General features: G+C 39.4%; 1 protein-coding gene across 1 annotated transcript in view; it reads right to left on the bottom strand.

The window, feature by feature from the left end:
• diaph2 (diaphanous-related formin 2) overlaps positions 1 to 26,304 on the bottom strand; it is a 411,384-nt gene that overhangs the window by 165,301 nt on the left and 219,779 nt on the right. Inside the window, exons 21-23 of the mRNA XM_073486670.1 lie at positions 24,399 to 24,500; positions 19,790 to 19,884; positions 2,793 to 2,894 (exon numbers count right to left, since the gene is read on the bottom strand). Coding sequence (XP_073342771.1) covers positions 2,793 to 2,894; positions 19,790 to 19,884; positions 24,399 to 24,500 — 299 coding nt within the window. The remainder of the gene's footprint in view (positions 1 to 2,792; positions 2,895 to 19,789; positions 19,885 to 24,398; positions 24,501 to 26,304) is intronic.

Consider the following 26,304-nt stretch of genomic DNA (forward strand, 5'->3'; position numbering starts at 1 on the left):
AGATTGCTGCATAATCCGGTGCTTGAAGGCAACCTTCAGATCCAGCCCATAATGTTTCATTACTGCTCAAAATTATTCATGTGTATGGGCAAGTTGTCCGTCAAACTACACGCCTCCACCCCTCCACCCTCCCTGCACCAATATTCCCACCCACCTCAATTCCTTGCGCACACACATATGCATACAGACACACACAAATCCCCCTCCCTGCTCCTTCACTTGAATTGATTTGTATACAATAAGGAGAAATCACAATGAGAGCGAGCACGCAGGTGACAGCTCTGGCAGAGAGAAGCTTGAACATGGCTTATTTCCCAGGGGAACTAAATAGCTCTGCATTGAGGAGCTACTTCATCAGTGGGGAGGTATATGATCACAAAATTGGTGAGATCACGAGGGAAACTGCCACCCCCTGCTTCATTACATCTCCTAAAAGACATAGGCAAAAAAAAAAGCCTTCAACGAATAAAGAGAATAGCAAGGGAGATGGAGCACATTTGCAACCCTTGGGTCTAATTGAACGTCTCTTCTGTAAAACTGCGTAATGTACCTCTATGATCGTGTTGTAAAGTCAAGTTTAAAGATAGCACTTCCTTTTACAGTTGACGAAAGTGCTTGGTATTCACTTGGTAAATGGATGGCAAGAGCAGTTAATTAAAAAGTAATGACAGTTTTAACTAAGTGGAAAGGTCAGAACAGCGTGATGATGTACTTCCCTTTCTTCTACAACTGATTTACAGTAAATGAATACTACTGTAGGTGAATGACAGTGAAGAACAGTAGGTCAAGGTGTCTCAAGATCAGCCCTGGATCATGTGCAGAAAACAGGTTACTGGATAAAAAACAGATGTTATGACTGTAACACAAGAGTTCCTCTTCAGTATGTCTTAAAACCTTAATTATGTCAATTACATCATTAGATAAGGTCAAAAATGAAGATCCAGCTTTAAATGTTTAACCACATGATTGCAGCTCTAATTATTTGTTTATCATTACATATTTGTTTTGTGCATACCAAATTCATTGATGACTAAAAAGATATATTTTCTTTCTAAGGGCTTTACTCCAAAACAAAAGCATTATTTATCCCATTTCTGGAAGAGATAGAACTTTTGCTAATCATTGTCAGTAGGATTAGAGGATTGGGATGCATCACCAAGTTGGCTGACTACAGCCGCATGCTTTTCAAAGAACTTTATTTCAGACAGGATTCATAGCCTTAGGCCATGATTTTGTCATGAGACAACATTGACAGTTGATGTCAAAAATATGGCATTCACTGGATTCTTGTTGCTGAATCCTCATCAAAAATGACTGAACTTTTCTTTGCTCGAGTCAAAAGTGATTTCTTTTTTTATAATCATAGCTCCTATCATTTTAAAGTTGGGTTATCAAATTGTGACGTTTTTGTTAAATATGCCCTTTGATAGATGTTTTAATTAAACATTACTGCAGCTGCCTCAAAGTTATACACATGTTTAAAAGGAGTGGAAGTAGCCACCATGATGTCACCCACTGTTTTGTAGACTACCATTCTGAAGCCTCAGGTTTGACATTGTGGTTGTCACCATCTATGCATGTTGGAGCCTTATTTGGACGACAGGGCGGAGGGTTAAGGAGGGTTACCAATGGTAAAAGGTAAACGGACTTCATTTCTATAGCCCTTTTCCAGTCTACTGACCGCTCAAAGTGCTTTACAAAACTCCTCACATTCATCAACTGATGGCAGAGGCTGCCATGCAAGGTGCCGATCTGCTATTCAAAAGCAATTTGGGGTTCAGTATCTTGGTCAAGGAAACTTCGATGTGTGGCCGAGGGAGCCAGGGAAGCAAGCCAGCGACCTTCCGATTACCGGTCGACCAGCTCTACCTTCTAGCCAGGTGAGGCCATGGCAGCATGGCTAAAAGATGCATGTGTAATTCACGTTAACTGTGAAATGAATTACGACAATGTTGACGAGAGAAAAAGAGGATTAAAGCAAAATACACTTGCCAGAAAAAAGAATAGTTGACTTTTTAGATCAGGAACCTTTCATGAACTGAAAACACACTGTGATAGGGTTTGAAGAGGTAATAAACATCCCAATACATGTTCATGGCTATTTACGTGTACACATTGCCATGAATACATATTGCTATCCTAACTGACAGGTTGCCGTGCCACTGACTTAGCCACACCCTAAATCATGCCCTGCTTTAGCGTCTAATTATTCTAAATGGGCCCATGATTCACAAAATGAACACCATGCTGGATTGAAGAAGACTTGAAGCTAACGATTGGGACCACAAACTCATTAGAAAACTGTTCAGTGAGGTCATAAATCAAGTGAGAAGTAGGGTTTTATCATAAGCTTTACATACAATGTGACATCTTTTTGGAACCAGTGGAGTTGCTGGCTATTCAAACGGATGCGGGTTAAAGTCACTTCCATATTGGCTTCACTTTTGAGACCCAGAGGCTACGCCAACTTCTACAATGCAGTCTATATTTATACATTTTTATTTTTTATTTCCTGGTCTCTTGCCGAACTGCTGTGCAAATCCATCAGACCCGCTGCAAAAAAATGTGTATGAAGTATTGCTGGAGGAAGGCAGACAAAGTGCAAAAGCGCAGTGTATTTGTAAGAGTCTGTGTGAGGTTTACAGGGACAGAAAGAGTGAGTAATGAATAAAAATTGAATTTCTCAACTGTGCATGCTTGCAAGTGTTTGACAGTAGCAGGCTGGGAGTATGAATGTGCATACTGTGTGTTCTCTTGGGCCGATCCAGTAGTCACCAGGAAATTATACTCACCACAATGCCAAACTGCTCCGACTCCACTAGCTCTTCATATTCACCCTTTAGTTCCGCTAGCGCACTCAGCTCTTTCTGCTCTGGCAGGTTCTTTATCAGGTTCTACAAATGGGAGAGCACACACAAAACACACAAACACACAAAGAGCTACTGTTAATGCAAATCTCATTTTCTGCGCATGTCAGGATAAAAATCACGTCGCAGACAAGGATGACAGGGTACAATACACAGTAGTAAGAGAAAAGAGTCCATACAGGCAAGGCTGCTGAGTGCGTTGCTCATCAACATACCTGGTTAGCTAACATTTGTAAATGGAGTTTATTTATATCAGTGTACGAGCATTATACTAGTATGCAACCTTTGATGCACTTTTATAGAGCCATGGAAGAAAAGGTATCCTTGTGTACAGTCTGTCAATCTGTGAAAGAATACAGATTATATGGGAAACATCCTTCAGGTTCTGACACTATCAAACAAAACATTTTCTATTCCGTACACTTTTCTTCATTAGACCTGGACTCGCACAGAGGTTTGTCGACAGTCTGGTAGGAGGATGAGTAGATAAGGTCACATAATCACGGCTCACAGTTGGCTTTTTACTGTGACACTGGTGGCCCTTAGCCAATTACCGAAGCACCTTTAGATAACCGACCTTCTACTGCATAATCCGCATCACCTTGCAATTGTCTTAAAAATACATGCAGCGTGTTTGTCGCTAATTTGCTACTTGTCTGTTAAATTTCCCTTTGTTAAGAAGTAAAAAACAGCTGCTGGTCGTGAGGTTGAAGATTAAGATGGAGATGAGAAAGATAATGGGAGGGGCTGTGTTTTCTGTAAATGTTAATTGTTAGTGTGAAGGTCAGCCGAGTTAATAAAATTGACCACGCCGACTTTTCCCCCTTTTTCTCAGAGGAGAAGAAGAGGAAGAGGTGCCCTTTTCCAGGTCTTCACAAAGCTTCCTTTCTCATTAGCTCCCCAAATGTATTCAGCGGGAGCAGCCTGGCACAGGGTCACGTGACCAGATGGGAACCTCGACAGGGAAAACACAGAGTAGACACTGCTACTGGGTCACGAGCCTGGCTGACCACTCCATAGACCTCAGCAGCTATGGCCAAAGTCTTCTGCCCACTAATGATGACATCTCTGTCCTTCCCTCAGGGAATTCAGCAATATAAAAAGAAAGTCATAATGCAGGCCTGGCATTCCTGTTTGGGAGGGAGCCATTATATCAAATGTTGCTTGCTTTTGCAAGCTCCAATTAGGGTCCCTGGCAAGCAATGGTGCCATGATAATGAAGGCTTTTGATCATATCAGCAGAGGCAGAAAGGATTGTTGATGATATAAATATAAAAAACATATTTGTGTAATTGGATTTGTAAGGGTGGATTTATATCGTATATAGTTAAATGATGACTGCGCACATGGATCTCCTTTTTGTCCTCTTTTGGTCCAGAACAATGAATATACTGCGTAGTGTATTATAATATATACAAAGCTAATATTGCTCTCTTGTGCCCTTAAATAAAGGAACTCTTGCTGATGCTTTTTCTTATATCTCATTACTTTTTATACAGAGAAAAGGCAAAATATTATTCTCCCAACTGTGAGGCTTTGTATTATTTTTGTTGATAAATGCAGGTTTTAGTCACTTTTTAGCTTCTGACTGAAATGCAAAAGTCTGTTCCTGAAAACTTGATAATCAGCAGCTTTTTATGTAGTAAATAATCCTAATATTTGGTGGGTTTCTGTCAAATATATAGACTGATCCTAGTCAGAGTGATATGTACACAGTAATAGACATCCGTAGCTGGATTATTAATAAAGGTCTCCTTCACAATGTGTCATTGATTCTGAATACAGTGGTGAATCTGATTATTTAGGCTGATTTCACTGCTTCCTGGGCAAAGACAAACAATAAAGTGTACATACATTAATTCCCTTAAGGTGCCCTTCCATTTGAGCTGAGTATGGTCTGGCAGAGTATAGAAATTAAGTGTCCTTGGGAGAGTCTTTTTAATATTTAATGTTTCCTTCTACAGTGAAGTTGTACTCTTAACACTTGTCAGTCATCTGCAGTAAGCATGCAGAAACCCATCGTGGCATATAAAAACGTAGAGACCGACATAACTTCAACCATTCATTGGATTTGGAGACGTTTGTAATTACATCAGGAGTAGATTTAATGTTTTTAACGAGGTGAAATCATTATTATTAACACTACGATCAAACACGTCTGAAAAACACAGAAGAATGTGTAATAGAAAATCAAATCCACCTTGTACTTGTCATTGCATTTGTCTGTCATCTTGTTAATTATTAGAAACCCCATAGAGCACAATTGACACAAAGGCAGCACCATATGTGTGGCAATGTGGGAGACTGGGTGATGACGCTGGGCCAGACTCCTCACCACAGGCCACCAGACACACACAGCAGTCTAGGAGAGATTACTGGAAGAATGCTAGCAACACTACACATTCATTTACCGCCTTGGGTGAAGATGAAGGCACTACATATCAGCACACTTGCCAGAGTACAGCAATCCACCGACAAATCAGGGGCAGAAATATGTGGTTGTTCAGGTTAAAACCTCATAAATCATGCTTAGTATCGCCTTGTCAAAAATCAAGACACATTTTAGGCGGAATGTGTTATCAAAGTGGATATATTCAATCATTGGTGTAAATGTATACTGTAAATTTGTAGAAAATTACGCTGCCTTACTGCCCTGCTGCCATGTTTTTGTTTTGTTTTTTGGGAAATGTTGTTATTAATTTACTTTTATGGACTGGGCTTGACTGATTGTACAAGTAACAAGCAACATAAACACAGTTTTTAGTTTAACCAAAAAGGTACACGAATTATGTTTAATGACTTTATGTGTCAATATAAACCTGTTGACTGCAGGTAAAAGGTCATATTTTTTTTTCCCTTTTTCCTCAGAAATGCCATCAAGGTCAGTGTATTTCAATCGCCCCAACTTTCAAACAACAGTTATGGTCCTAATTTCTAGATGCATCATTCCTTTGTTGACTCTTGCAGGTTTAACAGTGTATATTTGTTTGCATATCATAAATTGGCTCCCAAAAAACTGCCATCAGTAATCATTCAATATGCATTTCAGTTGTCCATCAACCATGCACTCAGTTTGACGAATCAGAATCAATTAATCACTGTAAGGGGCTGCGGTAGTCCAATAACACACGCGCTATCACAATTTACGTGAATGCACGCCTGTCAAAATGTGTTAAATCTCAATCTAAAGAATCACCATGACAATAATGTGCAGATAATTGGTTTTGGTTGTTATCCTATTCGGAAACAGATTAAGATATCATTGCACACAATACGCAATCAATTTATTATAGATTTAAATTTGCAGGTCAACACAAGGACGACATCATTACCAGTGTATCTCCCGCACATTAACTTAGAACTGTACGTGTTTTTTACATGTCCAGTACAGAAAAATAACTAAATATTGGTGAAATAATTCCACTCCTGCTACCCAAGCTGTGAAAGGTCTGTGCTTGAGGACTGGAAGCAGTTGCCAGGGTAAAGGAGAGTGTAAAAGTAATGAGATACACGTTACGGTTCACTAAACATTTGTAGAGGATGACAGTATCTGTAGGGCTTTCACTTCCATACTTTGATCTCTGCTGCTGTCAACTAGCTCCCAGTAAATCAAGGTTCACAGTTTAGCAGCAGCTGGGAACCCATGCCAAGTTAATACAGTTTAAAAGGAGGGTATTAGGCATGTATTAGGCGTGAACTTAACCACACGGTTTACAGCACTGCATGCTGGTTAAATCAGCAGGTGCTGATGTGGTGTAAAGTAAAAAAATGTCCAAAAAAGCTTATTCAAAATACAATGAATGTCAGTAAAAGTGTGTACTAACTACTGTATATGTGTAAACATTATATTGTGTCAAAAATCTCGGTTAGGTTAAATTTTAATTGTAACTTTATGCTTTTTTGAGCATCTCTCTTCCTTCCTTTACTGAGTTGCAACATCTACCACACCTACTGCATGACCCCTACCCTGTGAAATACACTTAGAGCACAGAGAAGCATATTCCCCGCAGTAATGTCAAAATGATAAAGAAAACCAAGAAACCTTAAGATGTAATCTGAGACACGTCAATCGATAAGGCTTTTCTCAGAGCAATAAAGTCTTTATTAAGCTGGGTTAAATAAAGGAGAAACGAGGGAAAATCACCTGATGTCTCAAAGATGATCTGAGTAAACTGTGTTCCTCTCCACTACGTCTTTGGGAGGTCTACAACAAAGACAGAAGAGGGGCCGCGTCTGCCACGTGCTTGACAGATGTGATTTTCTCCTTTTAATTGATTTTCTCCTCAATTTTGGGAGACAGACAAACATGTGGTATTTTGCCCATGCTTTGTGATGAAGAGCAACACAGGACTGCCGTCTACCTGCTGTGACACCTCAGCGGGCTACCCTACCTGACTCATGGCAAATCACTGAAGACTTCAGTTTGAATCAATAACAAGATAATAGACAGACGAGAAGACTTCTCAATGTTCTACGAGCCTTACTTCTCAAACCAACTACTGACAGTTCCAAAAAACATATTATGTGAAATTTCAGAAGTTGCTTCTTCGTTTTTTTTTTTTTTTTTGTTGTTGTTTTTTTTCAAACTAAGCTTTAGAGTCAAAAGAGGAAAAAAAAAAAAAAAGTAATTCTGCACAATAGTTTGTGGGTGTAGACAGCATCCATCTCAAACAAAAGGTTACTACCACAGAACTGGAAACTGAATATGTGGAACAAAGACTATCAAGTTGTGTTTTTGTTTACCAGAACGGGGACATTTTTGACAGATAATGCTCGGTAAAACGGAGTGCAGCAGCTTCCAAGTGTTTCTTTTCTGAATATTTTTAATTTCACAGAAACAAACAAACAAAAAAAAACAAAAAAATACACATTGTTTTATATTTGAAATAATATGTGAAGCATTTACAGGTACACCAAATGCTTCATCTTATAAAATGTTCACTAATATAAGCATGTTTTCACCATTTAACCTCAATAATTAGAGGAGAACTTACGAGAGAAAACAAAGAACAAACGACAACAACAAACAGTGAATCTTGTCTAAGAGGTAAATATGTTAAACAATGAACATCAGTCACACAGGCTGTCCTAGTCTTACACAATCTACACCCTGCCAAACCACACAAACACCTCAAATCTCACCATGAGCAAAGCTACAGTGACAGGCTGACAGGCAACAAACTGAGTGTGACAGATTCTGAAATCGCATTAAACTAAATGAGAAATGCAGTCTGAGAGAAAGACACAAATGCAGTGAGAGGGAGGAAGAAAGGTTGAGAGAGAGAGATAGAGAGGGGAGGGATTAATTTGAGGGTTGGGGCTGGGAAACCTGACAGACTTACTGTGACATTAAATCTGTCTTTTAGAGGGAAATATGGAGGAATTTCTTAAACGTGCACACCTGAGCACTTACATTCACCATGAAAGGTGTGAAGCAGGATTAATAGGGAAATTAACCATGCAAATGGAGGGGTTTGCATTACAGAAAAGAAAGGAGATGAACAGAGAGATAGAATTTCGGTAATGAACGAGACAAGAACAGAGACGAGGAACGGAGACAGAAAAAGAAACAAACAAATAAAAAAAAATAAAAAAACAGACAGCAGGAGATAAACAAAATGTTTCTGAAAGCTTCTTCCACACCCACCTGCATCTACTGTGAGCCCTCAGGACTTAGATTAATCTAATGTTTATATATTAACTGAAAGGAGAAAATGCTTTTAAATATGAATACAGGTTTATTTCATGATATCAACTTCAGTAAAACTGCTTTACCTAATGCGTGAGGACAATCTGCATGCAGAACTTTTGCTATAAAAAACAAGCTCGTCAATGTGGAAAAAAAAAAGGGGGGTGAACTTTACTGCACCGCACTGAAATTATCTCTCATTTGTGAATATTCTTCTCTCGCAATGTCCCATACAGTCACCCTAATACAGTGTTGGTATATGATGAGACTGTCAATCAAACGAGAAGAAAGCTAGCATGCAAAACAGTAATAGAAATTAATTTGTTTGTGGAGTCTGCTGTCTGACAGCGTTCTCTGAGTGATGTGCCATCTGTCACCGAAACAAAGACACTGAATTGGAGAGTGAAAACAGAAAACTAATTTTTACTCGGTTAAGAAAATACAGCACCCAGTGTGCCTGAGGAGAAGCTGCATGGACTCCACCTAATCAAAATGTAACTGTTATGCTGTATTGTGCTAGAACTTTAAGTGTGCGTGCGCCTGTGTGCGTGTGTGAATGTGTGTGCTTTTAATCAATATTCAACCTGAGGACAGAGTACCTGGCCTGTACCCTGTGGTAAGAGATCAGCAGTGCGGTGATGATCAGTGAAAAGTACATGTAGTACCCTGGGTCCTGGCCATCAATTTCTGAAGCACATTTGATATTGCACCAAGCCAAACCTTGCCTCTCTTTCCCCTGCCTTTACTTTGTTTATTCAATACTTCTCCTCCTTTCCTGTCTTATTTTTCCAGCCCCACCAAATCAGCATAATGTATTTCACATTTTATTGTTAAATTAGCATTTGATGCAGAAGAGAGTTGTGTGCAGTGTGCCAAAATACACCACAATTAAGCCCAAGGGGGACCCCGTTTCTCCTGCTTAAGCTCTAATCCAACAGGCCCAATGCACAGCCATACTTATCGCCTTGCCCCACATGTGCACTTTTACACCATGCAAATGATGCCCCAACAATGTGCCAGGCTGCTACAATCACCTGTTGTTACAGCGGAGAACAAAGGCTGGCATGGGCACTGCCAGACCCTGCAGCCAATGGGCTACCACGTGTAATGATGAGGCCATGCATATGGATGAGCATCGCGGTGATCTGGGTGATTGACAAGAGAGATAAACAATAATAACAAGCAAGGCTAGTGCGAAAGACTCCTGTGAGACCTGGCGGAAAGGTTGTTGCCATGGCGAGGTGAAGAGAAGTAGTGCAAAGCCGAAAGCTGACAACGCTGGTGTTTACAGCGAGACAGCCGAGTCAGTGTGTATAAGGATTTCATGCGACATGTTATATACATTGCTACAGTTTAAAAGATAAGAACATTATTATTATTATATTTTTTTTAATACATATATAAAAAATAATTGGAGAGAATATCCAGGTTTGCATTTCCTGAAGGTGCTTCTTTAACATAAGTTAAAGGGTACGATGTTTATGTGCTATAGCCATTAGGTATTTGTGTTGACTTTAAGTAATAGTAAAAAAAATAGCTCCCTGATGTTGTCAAGTGTCATCACTTCATAGTATGAACTGATATTAAATAAAACACAGTCAAATGACCCGGAAGGAAAGCAATTTATTAGTGTGCATAGTACAACAGCGCAATTCAATTCCCAGGCAGGGAAGGTAGACATACACAACAACATGTCCGCAATAATTAATTTGGAGGGAGGAAAAAACACTTGAAAAAATAAGTAAGTCATGATATTGTGGCCATAGGAAACAAGAACTTGGTAGCTGTTGCTAAAATAAGTGCCAGTGTTCAGATAGAAACTAAAAGATGTAAGTGTGATAGAACATACAGGCGAGCCACTCTCTTTTTTCAAGAATACTACCACTTCACTTACAAATAAGAAACTCAAGGGTCAGGAAGATTAAAGGGGCAATATGTAAGAGTTTTAGTTAGAGACGAAAAATGTGCTACGATTTTCAACCGAATGTGAAAAAGTAACAGTTTAAATGTTGATATTGTGTTGCAGAGATATCTACTGAAGTTAGTATGCTAACCAGCTAGCCCTGTCCCCGTCCAAAGCTCCTTTGTCCGCGGTGTTACCATTAACACTCCCCCGGTCCCCAACAGCCCAGTCCAAACCACTAACTGCACTGCTATCTGAGCTAATGAGCTAAGGGCAGCTACTGTACAGTTAGCAGCAGTAAGCAGTTACTCTGGTGATATGCTGCCCCTATTTGCTTTCAATATGAATTTGACAGATGGCCGACTCTTACATATTGCACATTTAATATGTTAAAACAAGTGTTGGTGTGACACCTAAATGCAATGAGTCCTTACATATGGTATAATATTACTACACAAATGTGCAAAATGCTGTGACAGTAATTCCTATTTAACCGCATTACTTTTGCAACATTATACCTGTATCATTCTGATTCTGACCAATTTTCATGCTGAATCAGGATGTCTAAAAATTGCTTTTAATGTGTGTAACACTCTCTTGCTCACCCTAAATCATAAAATGAATACAAATACTTCCCACTGTTTACTTAAAAGCCCTGATATGTCACCCAATGAGCGCTCGGAAATGATGAGCACACATTAGCTCATTAAGACATGCTGAGTTTAAATACGAGAGATGCTGGACACTACTTTGATATTCTTACCAGTGCATTTGCACACAACATAGGGCGATACTAATTACAAATGAATAGCGGCGGTGCAGTGTTATAGTCATTAGCATTTCCTTTTGAAAAGGAGATGGAGTAATATAAAATACATTGGCAGACATTAAACTTTAAGAAGCCACTCTGATATTCCACAAAACAAGCCCCAAGGGCCATATCATCCGCTGACGAGAGTTAGCTTACCACACACACCAAAAAACTGGGTGTGTTTAAACATTTAGTGATGACTCCCTCATTTCAAGCAGCTAGATCACATGGCATGTTTGGGGTAGAGGTGGGGAAAAAATGCTCTGCACCAGCCACCAGCCTACAAAACTGTTCTGTTTGTTAGAGTCTATGCGTCTCTTCATGTTAATGCCAATTTACTTCTCTCCTCCGTCCCTCTTTGTTTGCTTGTTACTGTATATATTTCAAACATATGATTTGATTTTGTGAAACACATTCACAGCATAAGAGTGCAAGCTTTAGTTACAATGACTCTCAAAAACTGAGTTATAATACGATATACATAAATAGTTTAAATATTCCTGCATCTACACACATCACAGTCTTCCAGTCACACACTTTAAATAGATATAGTAGGTTAGGTGAAGTGGAAAACCTTGCTCCCAAAAAGCTTAACAAAAGAAAATCCTGACAAGCCCGAAGGCATGGACTGGATGTGGGTAATTTTATACCAAGTTATGTACCGGTGCAGCAGATGTCTGAATATGAGGAACTGTACTGCGTATATTTTTTATGTAAGTTCTAAACTTCAGTGCAGAGCTGAAGTTTCCAACACTAAATACAGCCCTCTGTGTTCACACATTAGCTCTGATCCACTGAGGTCAACGCAGTGATGAGCTCTGATGTGACATGGTTAAATTAGAAATGGGCCATAATTGGACATCACAGGGACTCTGCAACGGCTAAACTACTGCATGAGGAACCAAGGCCTGCTTGATGGAGGTAGAAAAGCTGATTAGACCTTAAAAAGCTAATATTTGCCTCGGGGGGACATTAGAAGAGGGAATGCACGTATTGTAGGAAATTTAAGAATTTTATAAACTGTAATCACAAAGAACAATTCCCCAAGATGTGCCAATTAAGCAACAAGGGAACACAAGGTAGTCCAGCAGAAATGCTGTCCAATAAAAATAAGAATAAAGTGGTAAGACAAAAGAAGATGCTTGGAGAGCTTGGAGACTACACTTGCTGAGCATTAATCTAAATTCCTGGAAACCAATACCACTTAATCCCTCCGACTGTAAGTAAGAAATCTTCCTAACGATGCATTTGGACACAGTTCCTCCCGGAGATTGCAAAGCATGTGTAATACAACAATAACAACATTGTCAGCCACTTAAACTTATTTAACAATTTTCCAGGGACTACTGCCACAATGAAGTGCTTTTCTATATACGGAGAGTAAGCTTAACATCAGTTTTTAGCCCCTTGAAAAGGATTTCTCAATAAAATGAACTACTGTTGTTGAACCAAGGTCTTAGGTATCACAGTTACAGAACTGATAGTCATTTATTATGACAGATCTCCTAACCAAATAGTGAAAACAATTCACTCTGAGCACAATGATGTTAAATGACATATCAGTATATGATAATACAATGACAACATATTTCACATTATTGTGCCATATGTTCCTATTGATAATAATTTAGCGCTTCTGTCGCTTTTGCTAGTCTTTTATCATCATTCTGTGCACTTACAGTAAACTATGTTTTTACAATAATGTGCAGCTGAACTGAATGTGACGCACTGACAAATACATAACATGAACGTTGCGCTACATAACAAAAAACAAATTGCTGTGGGCCGCCTTTAGAAATCATATAAAATGAATGACACTGCAATGACAAAAAAATACAAGTAATAAGGTAATGAGTACATTTCATTACAATTATGCTTTCAGCCTATTACATCGTACTAACCTTACCAGTTAACTATTATGAGCAACCCCCTTAATGCGTATCAGTTGATTACACCATAAACTATGCAAGTTTACAAGTGTTTATTAATAATCTGACCATTGTTTGTCCTGATTGTGTTCCGTTGGCAGGAACTGTAAGGGCATGGGACCAACTACCATTATTATGCCAGTTAAGCCTTTTCCTTGGGGTAACGAGGCTGTGAGGGACTTTTGGTGAAATTAAAACACCAAAGGAGAGCCAACTTAAGTCAACAACTGCAAGGTCAACTGCACGTCATGATTTGAACAATGCGTGAGAGGTAGAATATGTTCTTTGCAAAGGTGCTAGGCTAGACATCCTATGGTGCCAAACACGAAGCGACCAGGACCTTGCAGACCAGAGCGCACGTGCCTGACTGTTTCACTCGCAAACAAGGTCTCCAGAACCTTCCCTTGCTGCTTCTGTTGCCAGCCAACAATAGTAATGGCTTTCTTTGACAAGCTGTCAGCCCTTTAAAAGCAGACCTTTGCCAAGCTGTTCTGGGCTCAATCTGTTTTCACTGAGCCGACGTTCATTATTGTCTTTCATTGTCCTCTTCATCTCATTGTTATACAAGGTATGATAGTGGGTTGGCTCTGATGTCTTTTTGAATTTGATGAAGCTGACCTGATATACAAAAGTGCCCTCTGTCCACCAGCACTATGAATATTGCAGACAAATGAGATGAAGGGAGAGAGATTGTATGCAAACGTGTGTGTGTGTGTGTGTGTGTGTGTGGGTGTGTGTGTTTGCACATGTGCATGGACATTAGACACATTTAGAGGTTGGATGATAAATGACAGAATTGTGCAGGGACTAGAAGACAGATGGGATAACTGACACCGCCGTTCCATTTGCATGTACTGTACGTATGTTTGTATGCTGGGGATACAGAGATGAAAATAAGTGTGGAATCGCAAGATTCATATGAAGTCTGGATGAATGGTGAGGGCCCGAACTGTCTGCCAGCATTCAGGGATGTGTACATCATCTCTGAGGCGTTGATGGGCCCTAATGCAGAATAAGGAGAGCCAATCAACTCCTATCTATCCACTCTGCCACGGTGACACATTGTAGGGGTACTTCAAGGCCAACGCACTGCCACATTCTGCTGACAAATCATTACATTAGACATGTCGACGGAGAAAGAAGATAATAAGATTGAGTTACAGAGTTTTAGATGCATTATGAACACCTCTTGCTTCCTTGATTCCTTCTATTTTCACTATTCCTTCCATTTATCAATCGCCCGCTTGCTTGTCACTCGCCTTTGCAAAATAATGCCCAGGCACGATTTTAAATTGAGCTGGTCTTTGTAGTGTTTTATTTTCTCCTTGTATCAAGTGCTACGAGACCGGTTAAAATTGAGTCATTGTTTATCAGAGCTCATGAATACAAGGGAGCTTTGTGGAAGTGCCAGGTACAGTATAGTATATCACTTTTCTCAAGGTTGAAGTGTGAATTGAAGCCTAACAATTTGTTAAATTGATAAAAATGCTTAGTGAAAAACAAAAAAGTGAACTGTGAGAACCAACCTGAAGTTCCATAATCCAAAATGCAAGTAACAAAAAGGCAAACAACAAAAAGAGAGATGAAAAACACAGGGTTAAATACACAGGAATGACTAACTAATGGCACATAGGTGAGCAGGAAAAAGGGCATGAAAACAGACGAAGGCAGGAAGTGGAAAGTGAAACATGAAAGAACCTACAAAATAATACAGGAAAAAACCAAACTATAAACTCAAATCATGACAACATGCCTTCAATCACAAACTACTTAGCATCTTCATCAACATCAAATTTGTCATGTTCCACTTACAAGCTATTATTGCTCAGCAAAGCCTATTTTACATGTTTTAATTATTAATCGCATAAACAACAGGTGGCACCAAGCTATCAAAACTGCGAAAAGTAACTAACAGCTAGAAAAGCATCACAGGCATTAAAGGTTTCATCTTCCATATACTATTTATTCAAATACATTCATTTCATACTTCCTTTTCTTTCCTTCACTATTTCAACTCTATAATATACAATATTTACTTTTATTTTAGATGCAATCACCCACTCATTTAAGCATTAGCAAGATGGTTGCTTTGCATTTCTTTTATCATTGCCCAAGCCATACAAACACATCTTCCTACTCTGTATGTGTGTGCAGTTGTCCATGTGGATAAATGGTGATTGGCATGTGGCTGAAAGTGGGTGGTGTAGAGTGATTAATCAGCATAATGAGTGTAGATGAGCACTGTGCAGATGGAGCCCACACTCAGGACTGTGTCACCCAGCAGGAAGTCTCTTTGCTCCCCTCCAGTGCTTCTGTATAGCTCTAGCTGTGTTTCTTGGGCATGTGTCACTCGCTTCCTTGTTTAATTTGTGAGCTCGGTTCTGCATGATTTTGTTCTATGATCGTCTAACTCTTATTTCACAGGGAAGATCTGCTAAGTATACAACCTTCATACAAATAAAAAAGAGCTGTGTGTTAGTTTTGCTTTTCTTACCAAATGGTGACTCACAATATTGTGTATATTCATAAAACAAGAATTTGTTTATGCTGTTGTGAAAACCAAAGAGCAAACTGCTCTGTCCTTCAAACACAAGAGCTGAGTTTTCAGTTTTTCTTCTTGAGAAGCAAATGCCATCCTAGCAACTGTGTTGCATGAAAAGCCTGATTACAGGTCAGTTCCTTTGAAAGATTTCATAGAATGAAAGAATAATGAACACAGAAACTAGTTCCTCGACTGATATTGTTGAGAAAGAGGCAGAAAAAGCTCAAAGAAAAGAAAGGAATCATCTTCATAATAAAGTGAGAGCAAATTCAGTAATACAGACTGGCAGGCATATTTTCAATTTGGCAAGACGTCCTTATCCCAGCATAACATGAACATTTTTTAACACTACACAACAATTAGCATAATGGTACAGTACATATTCTGTCTACAGGTTCAAACTAATCACAGACAGAATTCAACATGAAGTATTTAAGGGCCTTACATTAAACAACTTTCAATTTGATCATGTTTGTGTTTATTTAAATTAATTAAATCTTTAGTGGCTGCTTGTCTATGACTGTTTTATAGTTAGTTTTTATGTCTTTTTTAGAGCATTTTATTCCTCAAAAACCTAACCAGGGACAAGGACTGCAAATTAGCCATGGCTAGTAGTCCTACATACATTGCATCGGTTGCATTTTAATTAGATGTAACAATTCCTGCATGTATTATCCGTGTCAAATAAACTGATAAATAAAATTTTAAAAATGCAGTGTATTTCAATAAGGTATCGCTTCAGTGACTCCCAGACAGATTTAAAGTACTTAACCTTACACGGCTGCTGACATCAGGATGAGGCATAAATCAATGTTATTACCTGATTATGAGCAAATTCAAAAGATGGGAGTATGCCGTACATTGCCACCCAAACGTTTCTGAGAAGCCTTCATATTTATCTGTTTATGTCTTAATCCAAAGCAATCACTGATTGTAAAGACATTTTGATGATTAGAACTATAGCTGAAAAAAAGAAATGATGCTGACTTTAAGAGCTTCAAATAGCAATGCAAATGAGTATTACTTTCACTAATAAAATACTAATACAGGAGATAAATGGATGACATTGGAGCAAAATACTGAACACAAGGAAGGAAACATAGTGACATGGCACATTGTCAGTGAATACATATTTTTCCTCGAGAGTTGTCCTAATTGTCCAGTCCAGGCTTTACTCTGTCTTTTGCATCGTTATCTAACCAGCAGTGACACACTTGCCAGATGTGGGCTCCGTCTGCGCAGATAAGTTAACTCAGTTGGTCCTCTCGCCTCCCTCTGGATTTTGTGACATTAGCTCAGCTCCCAGATGCTTATGCTGACTCACACACTTGCTCTCATGAGCCTCGTTGAGCCTCCTTTTTTTTTTCTCCAGCCTCTTTGTCTTGCTGCACATTTGTTATACAGGGGAAAGGGAAGCGCCGAGTGAGACAACGGAAACACCCACAAAGAGGTACTTGTATGTGGAAACAAAACCTATTTCTGTCACTTTACCACGTCATATCCCTGACACCATAGATTCACATGTATTTGTTTTAAAGGGGGCCTATTATGCTAGTTCTGCATTTAGATCTGCATTTTTCCTCTGAATGTACTTTTGCACTGTTCACGGTTAAAAGAAATTCTTATTTAAGGCCACCTTCCCTAAAAGCCCACCTTCTTTTGATTGGCCAACTTCCAGAAGCCTATCAAGAGCGATGACGATACAAGGCACTAAATTTGATAAGGCAGGGTGTCACTGATTACTGTCAAGAAACCAACTTTCACACGTGTGACACATTCACACATATCAGGCCCAGTGGGGAGAGTCAGCTAATAGGACTGCTAACTGCACAGCTAACTGAGCTAATGGCAGCTAATGTAACAGTTACCAACAGAGCACAGCTATATATCCATGAGGAAACCCCCGTAGATCACCAGCAGAGTGACCAGCAGAGTAGCCAAAGGGCATCAGAGGGTAAACCACATAATATTTCCTCCATTAAAATATGATGTAGCTCCGAGTCCTGGTCATACAATGGTAAATCCCTCACCACGGTATGAATAGAAACCAACTTGGTGTTGGTAGCTTGTCAAGGTCAGTGTAATGGTTGTTTGTTGAGGTGGTGGACATAGTGGTTATTTTCCCTGGAACCCTACCAGACTATAACAAGCAGTTCAACCATTTGCCTGGTGCTGTGTGCTATCAGGCCCTGGTGGGGAGGTGTTGGGGACACAGCTGCCCTGCTGGCAGCTACAGAAAGGTAGCAGGTTGGAAAAGGTCAACACCTTAACTTCCTTTCTCCTTCACAAAGCGGAGGGGGATCTGCCATCTTATGACGTACACTCTGTACTTTCTGCAGGATTGCCAGCCAATTAAAGGTTATCAGAGCTCAAAATAATGGTCCTGCAGGGTGGCACTCTAGATAGGCTCCATCTAAATATATATTGCCTCACCACCTTTTACTAGTGTCTGGGATCCAAGCAGCGGGGAAGAAGCAGACTAGCTCCTGTGCAAGTGTCTGTTGATAAGCCATGAGGGAAAGGACATACAATAAATCAGTAGAAAGGTAATGTATTTTTTCCCAAGGCAGGGAAGACTTCTGGACTTAAACATACCATAAGGAACTTTTAACTGGTTATGAAGCAGCCTCAATTTAATACTGATGCTTCTATATGATCTACAAAAGCAACCAAGGCCGTAAGCAAGGAGTTGGCTGATTCTATAGTCGTCTTAACGCCTGATACTGGGTTGACTTCCTGGTGAAAACAGATTCAATGATTTATGGTATGTAGACCGGAAGAGCCTAACTTACATTTTCCCATGCAGTTTCATAGTGACGTTAGCCAGTTAGAAGGAATCAAGCCTACAGTGTGGCAAACCACTTGACATTATATTTTGTGGTTATTGGTAATATTGGGGCAGGATCAGGGGTTAAATAGTGCCAAGAAGCAATAGGCTGGGAAAGAGAGCCGTGACAAGAGCTAAGCTAGCCCATCTTAGACCTAAGAGGGCAGGTATGTTATTTGTGTATTTTGTTTATGAAATACATTGCAAGACGTGGTTTTATATTAAAACATGAATTTAAGCTGGTATAGGATTACAGCTGGCTCATAGCGTAACATTTATGTGATGATATATTACATCCTGTCTATTCATCCTGTAAATAGATGTGTTTAAAAAAAAGAAACAAGTATTTACAATAAGTTGCATCTTACTTTCACTCGCTTTCAAAACAAATGTACGAGCTAGCCAGATCAAGACCTTTGTGGCATGAGGGGGTAGTGCTCTTGCCGCTTTTGTCCACTGGTGCCTTCAAAATCAACACAAAATAAAAGTTCCTTGTAGTTGCTTTCAGCTTGAAAGCTTCACTTGAATGATGCCCACCACTGTTTGGAAAAAATAAATACGAATCTTGCACTTCACGCAGTGTATCACTGCCAAGATTATACTGAAATGACATCTTCTATTTGTTTTTCACTCCTGGGGTTTACCCCTCCTACTTCTGAAATAAAACAGAGACAAAAAAACAACAGGACTGTTTTAGTGCTGCACATAAGGACAGTGCAAGAAATATTAGTGCAATTGAGGCTCACGCTGCCCAGCCATGCATTTTCACCTCAGTTGCACCCGCCCAGCTTTCAATTAATGCTTTCTGAGACAGAAAAAAAACACATATAAAATAGCAGCAAAAACAAGTAGCCTTTAGGAAGCTCATCAATTATTGTTTAAGACAAAGGAAAGAGGAAAGGAGGGTGGAGTTGGAGAGACTTTGCCAAGCCTTGTCCTTCATCATCCATTATTGGAAGATGAATGGGGGGTCTCTATGGTCCACATGAGAATGAGGATTCTGATTTGTGCCAAAAACAGACCATTCCAGGTTTAAAATGGGGTCGCCAAGCTAGCCACCAGACACTGAAATATAAAAATTATGTTTTCACGTGAACGTGTAGAGAAGGTCTCTCTCTCTCACACACACACCGTACTGAGCACATTCTTCAGAGGGTAAAAATAAGTGCATGTGTGTGTGTGAGTGAAAGAACTAACACACCACGCTGAACATCAGTCTTACCTGGATGAGTGATTCGCTCAGTCTTTCCTCGTCTACCTCCAGCACAATGTCCCGGATCTCTTCATAAGGCAGGCGGAACGAGCCCAGGAAAATTGCTGTTGTGATGGAGAGAGAAAAGAGTCATTTCCTCCCCCTTTTTTTATTAGACCGCGGGGTTCAAAGAGACATTTCAGCACTCATCGCTCCTCAGACAAAATGACCACAGACCTAACTCGACACTTCGCAAAACTAATACACTTGCTGCCCCTCAACAGGATAGTTTGAGTCACCCTGACGATAATTGGGTAGGAAATCATCAAGATTTACCAGTAACAGTGAAAGGTGCAAAAGTAATACTATTATTATTATTATTATTATTATTAATAATTAATTAATAGTTGTTCTTGTAGCAGATAGTTATGTTGAAATCTGGGAAAGCTCCACGATTTTGTTTGGGTGGATACAAAGAAGAACACTGAATACGCTTCAGGGGACATCCTAGTGGGTGTTTCACTCTCCAGGTGGGGTGCCCACAGTGGAAATTGGAGCTGATGGTGTATCCAGGTGGAAGTCACAGGTGGAGGTTTGGTAATGAGTTGGAGGAGAGTTGCTCAACAGCTGCTATACCGCTGCAGCAGAGGGACCTGATGTCTGTATTTGATGTGCAACAAAAGGAGAGGTAGTGCATCCTTGTTTCCTTTCTTTTACAGTCTACTGCTATTTATTACTCAGACTATTATTTTCTTACTACTTAGTCTTGACAAATCGTGACTGTAACCTTTTTTTTTTTCTTTACACTGACTTTCCTTGCTTCACTGTGTCAGGATCCTGTTGACTCAGAAACTGCAGAACTGAAGAGAAAGTTTTTCTATCTAGACTATATTCCATCGTTAATCGATACTTATGTAATGTTTTCCTCATTAGCATGACATTTTTTTTTTCTGATCGGGGTGCATTGTTATCAACATGTCATCCTCGTTTGTTGTCTAATCCTATACAATCTCTTTAATATGTCCAATGCATATCCTCCTTGATGAAACAGAGCCGGATGCAAAATTATCTTGGGGTTGGCTGTATATCCTGGGATATACTGTAAATTAAAAAAACTGAAGTAGATACAGATGAGGTACAAAATACATGTAAAGAGTGATACAACTCTTGCTGCCACTAGCAGATGGTTTTTTACCTAGCTGTATGCTCTGTGTCAATAATGGGTGCGGTCAACATGCACCTGTTTGGTTGTTTCCTGGCTGAATAATAAGCTAAGTGTGCCAAAATGAGCAAAGCGGTGCAGGTGGAGGTGTGTTAATGTAACACGGTGTAATTCTGGAGCACACTTTGGCAAGAAAAAAAAACTGTACCAGCGCATCAGACTGCCAAGATCAGTTCTTAAATGTTGCTCAGGTGCACTGATCTATATGTGTGGCTTCAGCTGCTGGAGGTGCAGGGCTGTCTGAGCACAAGTGATCAATAGTCACCGCAAACAAATTCAAATGGCCTTCATAATATAAAAATATGAAGTGCTGCGGTGTATCTCTTCAGTCTTTTCTTTATTTAGATTGTGGTGAAAAAAGACATTTAACTTTTTGAACAGTTGATACTGTGCACACAAGCTGTGAGGCACAGTGGGGTTCTCCACATGTAGCAACTCTAACAAGTTGAGCATGAGTGGGTTACCTACCGCATTCGTTATAAAAACTGTTTAAAATAACACAACAAGAGTTTACATGAGTCGCAGTAGGCCACCTTGGTAAGTCATTATGTTTATGATTAAGTAGCCAGGAGTGTGAGATTTTAAAAAGCATCCTACTATCGCACTTGAACAGAAGACAACACACTTTAAAATGACCATTATTAATAAATGGATGGTACATTTATGGTTAATTAAACTGTAGTTAATAATTGTTTCACTTTTAACAAACAATGAAATCCTGTATTAAATATGTACTAAGTTATTAAAAGTTTATAAACATAAGTAGTATCTTCATGATGGTCATCCAAATAGTGTTTAAAGATGAACCACACAGTATTTATTAACCATGTTTGAAGTATTGTAAACATCAGTGGTAACTTAACAATAAATAATTGCTTAACAAATGGTTTGTAAAGCATTTTATTGTTTGTCAACAGTGAAATAACTATTCAATTAAGTTTAATTGACTATACATTTACCATTTAATAACAATAGTTACTATAAACTGTTACTAAACAAACTTATTCAATATGCAATAGATTACATTCTTCAACAACCACATTTTAACAAAAATGATCACACACTAGCATAAAAAAAAGCATTTGTGTTGTGTTCATTTTTACATTTGTTTTTCTTTTATTCTTGGTTTGTACTCGCTCATACTTGTTCAGCTTTAAACGTCTTCAAACTTCTGGTGAAGTTTTCTATCACAGGCCAGAATGTCGGTTGAGCTTCTTATGAAGTTCCCTTTTTATGAAGTTGTCAAACATTTAAAGCCTACAGTGTGTCAAAATGATTGATTATTAAAGATCGCAGAAAAGAAAATGTCTCTTGCCTAAACAATACAGTGTGAAACAATGAAAAATGTCCAATCTGGCTTCAGCTCCTGTCGTAGCAGTGCTATAACTGAATGCTGATTGTTGATGAATTCAATGCATTTTTCTCTTTTATGATTGTCAATGTCTTAAATACAACAGGGCACTCTAATTTAATTGTGCAATTGAAAAAAAAGAAGTCCAATTAGTCCGATTCATGTCCCTGTCTCTCAGGTTAAAAGTGCTGCATTTAATAATTTATCATTTTAGTTTGTTTCATTTTATTCAGTCTACTTGCACCTCAGGTTCTCCTTCAATCGCAACTTGATAGTGTTTCTTTTTATTCACAGCAAAAAGTAGTCTTCGCTCTTATCTTATATCATTTCAACAACCGTAATTCTCTTTATTCAGGGCTTAGCCACTAGTCAAATGCTCACCTGCAGTTTATTGTACAAGCTGCAAGTTGTTTTTTTTCTTTTTTGGATAGACAGACAAGACAGACAAATAGGTAGACACAATTTATCAGACGGCACAGTGGTATGCATAATCGTTATACTAAAATACATAAAGTGGCACTGACATCACAATCATTCATGTTGTCTCACTACCCATCCCGGTCACTGAACCTTCAATACTAACACACATCAAAACTGAAAAGGGAGCTTAGAGGGTTCTGCAGCAGGAATGTGATCTATGATGCTGGAGTGCACGTGTCAAGGCAACTCGTGGGAGCCGTGTAGCTGTGTAGGACCGTGCCTCCCACCAATTGCCATTCTGGAGGTGAGATTTTCTACACTTATCTCTGCTTCCTGCAAATTCAAAGCCCATCTGCTGGGGCTGAAATCAAAGATGGCGGTGACACCCATCAACATTGTCACAGCCCATAAACAAGTGCAACGACATGCCCACACTGGCACATGCTCAAATGCGGGCACACACGCACACATACGAAGACACACACCAGACGCTTCTATCTGTCATCCTTATGTTCTTGCCACATGCCCCTTCATGACATCAGACCTCGATAATTTTGCGTGATGAACTCATTCATCTGTTGTCTGTTCATTGAAGATGTAAGGGTACGAAGCTGAAATGCACCAGTGCAAGAGATCACCAGCACACAGGAAGATAACTGGTTGTGATTGTTAATGTAACTGTGATGTACATGCATCCTTCAGTTTATTTTGACATTCTCATCCAGAGCTTACAAGAGTTTAGCAACCTAAAAACATACTCATCCCAGTCTACAGTATGTCATTGCATACCCCCTTCCTACATGTTCCTTAAGGAAGAAATGTAAGAGAAACATGGATAAACAAAGAGCTTGGAGTAAGGCTTGGAAGGAGGGTGACATGTAATCTTAGCATTTGACATGTATATTTCATGAGATGTTGTTGTCTACTGTACATTGTATCTCTGAGGAAAGGGATATCAAGGGTACAGATGAAATCCCAAAGATTTAGGGTAAAAAAAGAAAAAAAAAAGAAATTGCTCTACCCACCAAGCAGCATAAGACAGCCAGCAGTCACTCAGTTTATGTGTAACAAATTCATACACGCATTTGATGGATTCGAGATCAAGGAGGTTCATATGGAAGAGAGAAGGGGGTCGAGCTGTTAGTGAAATTCTAAGGCAGAGGTTTTGGAGATCATTTAAATCTAACCTGAAGGCTCCCCAACCAAAAAAAGAAGAAAGCTTGGAGGGCGAGGAAAATTGTCCACACTAGCATCATCTGAACATTTAGTCCAGCTATGCTCATGGGGATTCAAAACACCTACATGTAGCTTTAGCACTCGGTTCTGATAGGAATTTACTTTACACATGATTACAGACGGGGAGCTTGGATGCAATCTATATGCACTTGTGGTGACCGCTAAACAACTGCCAAGAAAACATTTCCCCAAAGGCCCGGTACAGTAAAACACTATCACTGTTGAGGGCTTTCTACTGTTTGTTTCCCACAAACAGCTTTGTTAAGCTGTTCGTGGGATGTGAAAAAACCTGGGATCTCATGGAAAATAAGGTCATGGTTAAAAATAATACATTACTATGTGAACTAATGGTGTTCAACATGAGGATAATGGCTATAAAATATCATACAAATATAACTGTATATACTTACAAAGATTCTGCGCTGTCTTGGAATCCAAGATGCGAAGCTCTTTCGCCTTTTTCTTGAACTGTTGCATTCTGTCGTCAGTCTCATCTTTTACGTCTTTTCTTACTGCAGGAACAAAAAGAAACAAACAACATGTTCAGAATAACTATGTTGACATTTTAAAGATAATATGCAATGTAACAAAACTGTACAGCATTGCATCACAATGTGGCACTGACTGTAATCAACACTGTATGGAAACAAGAATTAAATGATTTTCAAAGATATATTGTCATCCTTTCCAACAACAAAATGAAATAAATAATTTACATACATTAAAATGCAAGTACATTTATGCATATTAACACATAAGCTGACAGACTAAGATGGGTAAGACGGCAACAGATGGCATAATCCAATTAAGACACATAGTTTCCATACCAGAAACTTCTCTCTTATTAAAAGGCAAAAAACAAACTAACTATTTGAGCTCCCACTGCAGAAATACTTGGTAGGCTACTTAACTGTCCAATTTAATGATGTGTCCTAAGTTCAGTACAATAACTTGAAATATTACACCTGATATAATGTATCACTGTGTAAAAGGGACAGCCATCATTTGTCTTAAACAAGGTGTTAATGAACCATAATTGTTCTTATACACCTCCTTGCTAAAATAAACTAAATAGTAACACTACAGCTTATCTGGATAAAATGTCTCTGTATCCAGCCTTGCTTTCACAGAACATGTGCTGCACATGTGGTGTAACACTAGCTTTTTGAAAGGCTGATGTGATTGATGACAGCCCCCTTTAACATTACGCTGGAACTACATAATGTGCAATATCACGAGCTGTGGCATCAGAGCACAGTCCTGCGGATGACTTCCCGCCCTTCATTTGTTTGCGTGTGCCAACATTTCTGTCACTGTGACAGTGGGGAGATGGTTGATAAGCACAGCTTCTTCCCTCAGGCCCTGTCTGTCAACTTGCTGGAGCCAGGGAGATAATTGTGTTACCCCCCACAATCCCAGAAAATGGCATTAAGTCTCTGTTACATGACTGAACACAAAAGCCAAATTGGTCCAAGAATGACAAGACCTTTGTTTTCATAATGGAGACATTATGGAGTCTCTCTGGGGAAACGCCACATGTCAGCATGTATTACTCTTCACTTACACTTCAATAACGACAAGCACTAGGTGTCCATGCACTGAACAAAAGTTCAATATTTTAAACTGGAGTTACATTACTGGGGAGGGGTGAATGAGTATTTTTCACAATGAGAAAGCAGCAAGATTCCTTAGACCCTTCCCTTTTCTCCCGATGGCTTCTGGAAGAGGCAGCACACTCTGTTGCTAATCATCACAACTCCTCTGTTTAAGCCCAAGGTGGGAGTCTCCCAGGAAATCTAGAACAAACAATCTGCTCCCTCAGCGCTGGCTTGCATATTTGAAGAAACTATCAAAGAGGGAACATCTCCTGGGCAGCCAGAAGAAGGAATGCTGAAGGCACCTGCCTAACTCCAGTGCTCACTGTCAACAAATGACATTGGGGATGTAGTTGTTTACTATATTAAATAGTGCTAAAAAGGATCTAAGCAAGTGCCAATGCTACGTAGAGTATTATGGTTTGATTTTCTGTCAACATCAGAGGATGTTCCACAGAGGCTAACAAGACTATGCACTCTAACTTTACGTCTAATGGGCACAATAGGCTGCATCACCTTCATACTCAGTGGAGCACACAGATGCACTTCAGCCTTCAGCCACTTCAGCGGTTTGAACTTTTCTTTTTGTGTACAGAGGCAACATGCTGAGAGGCAGGACTTTAGATGTTACAAATGGATAAACGTAAAGGACATCCGGAAAATGTATCTGACGCAAAGGTATTTCAACAGGACACAACACTTTCATTCATGCCAACGATAA

The sequence above is a fragment of the Pagrus major genome, chromosome 18, assembly GCF_040436345.1.
Source record: "Pagrus major chromosome 18, Pma_NU_1.0".
Taxonomy (NCBI): Eukaryota; Metazoa; Chordata; class Actinopteri; order Spariformes; family Sparidae; genus Pagrus; species Pagrus major.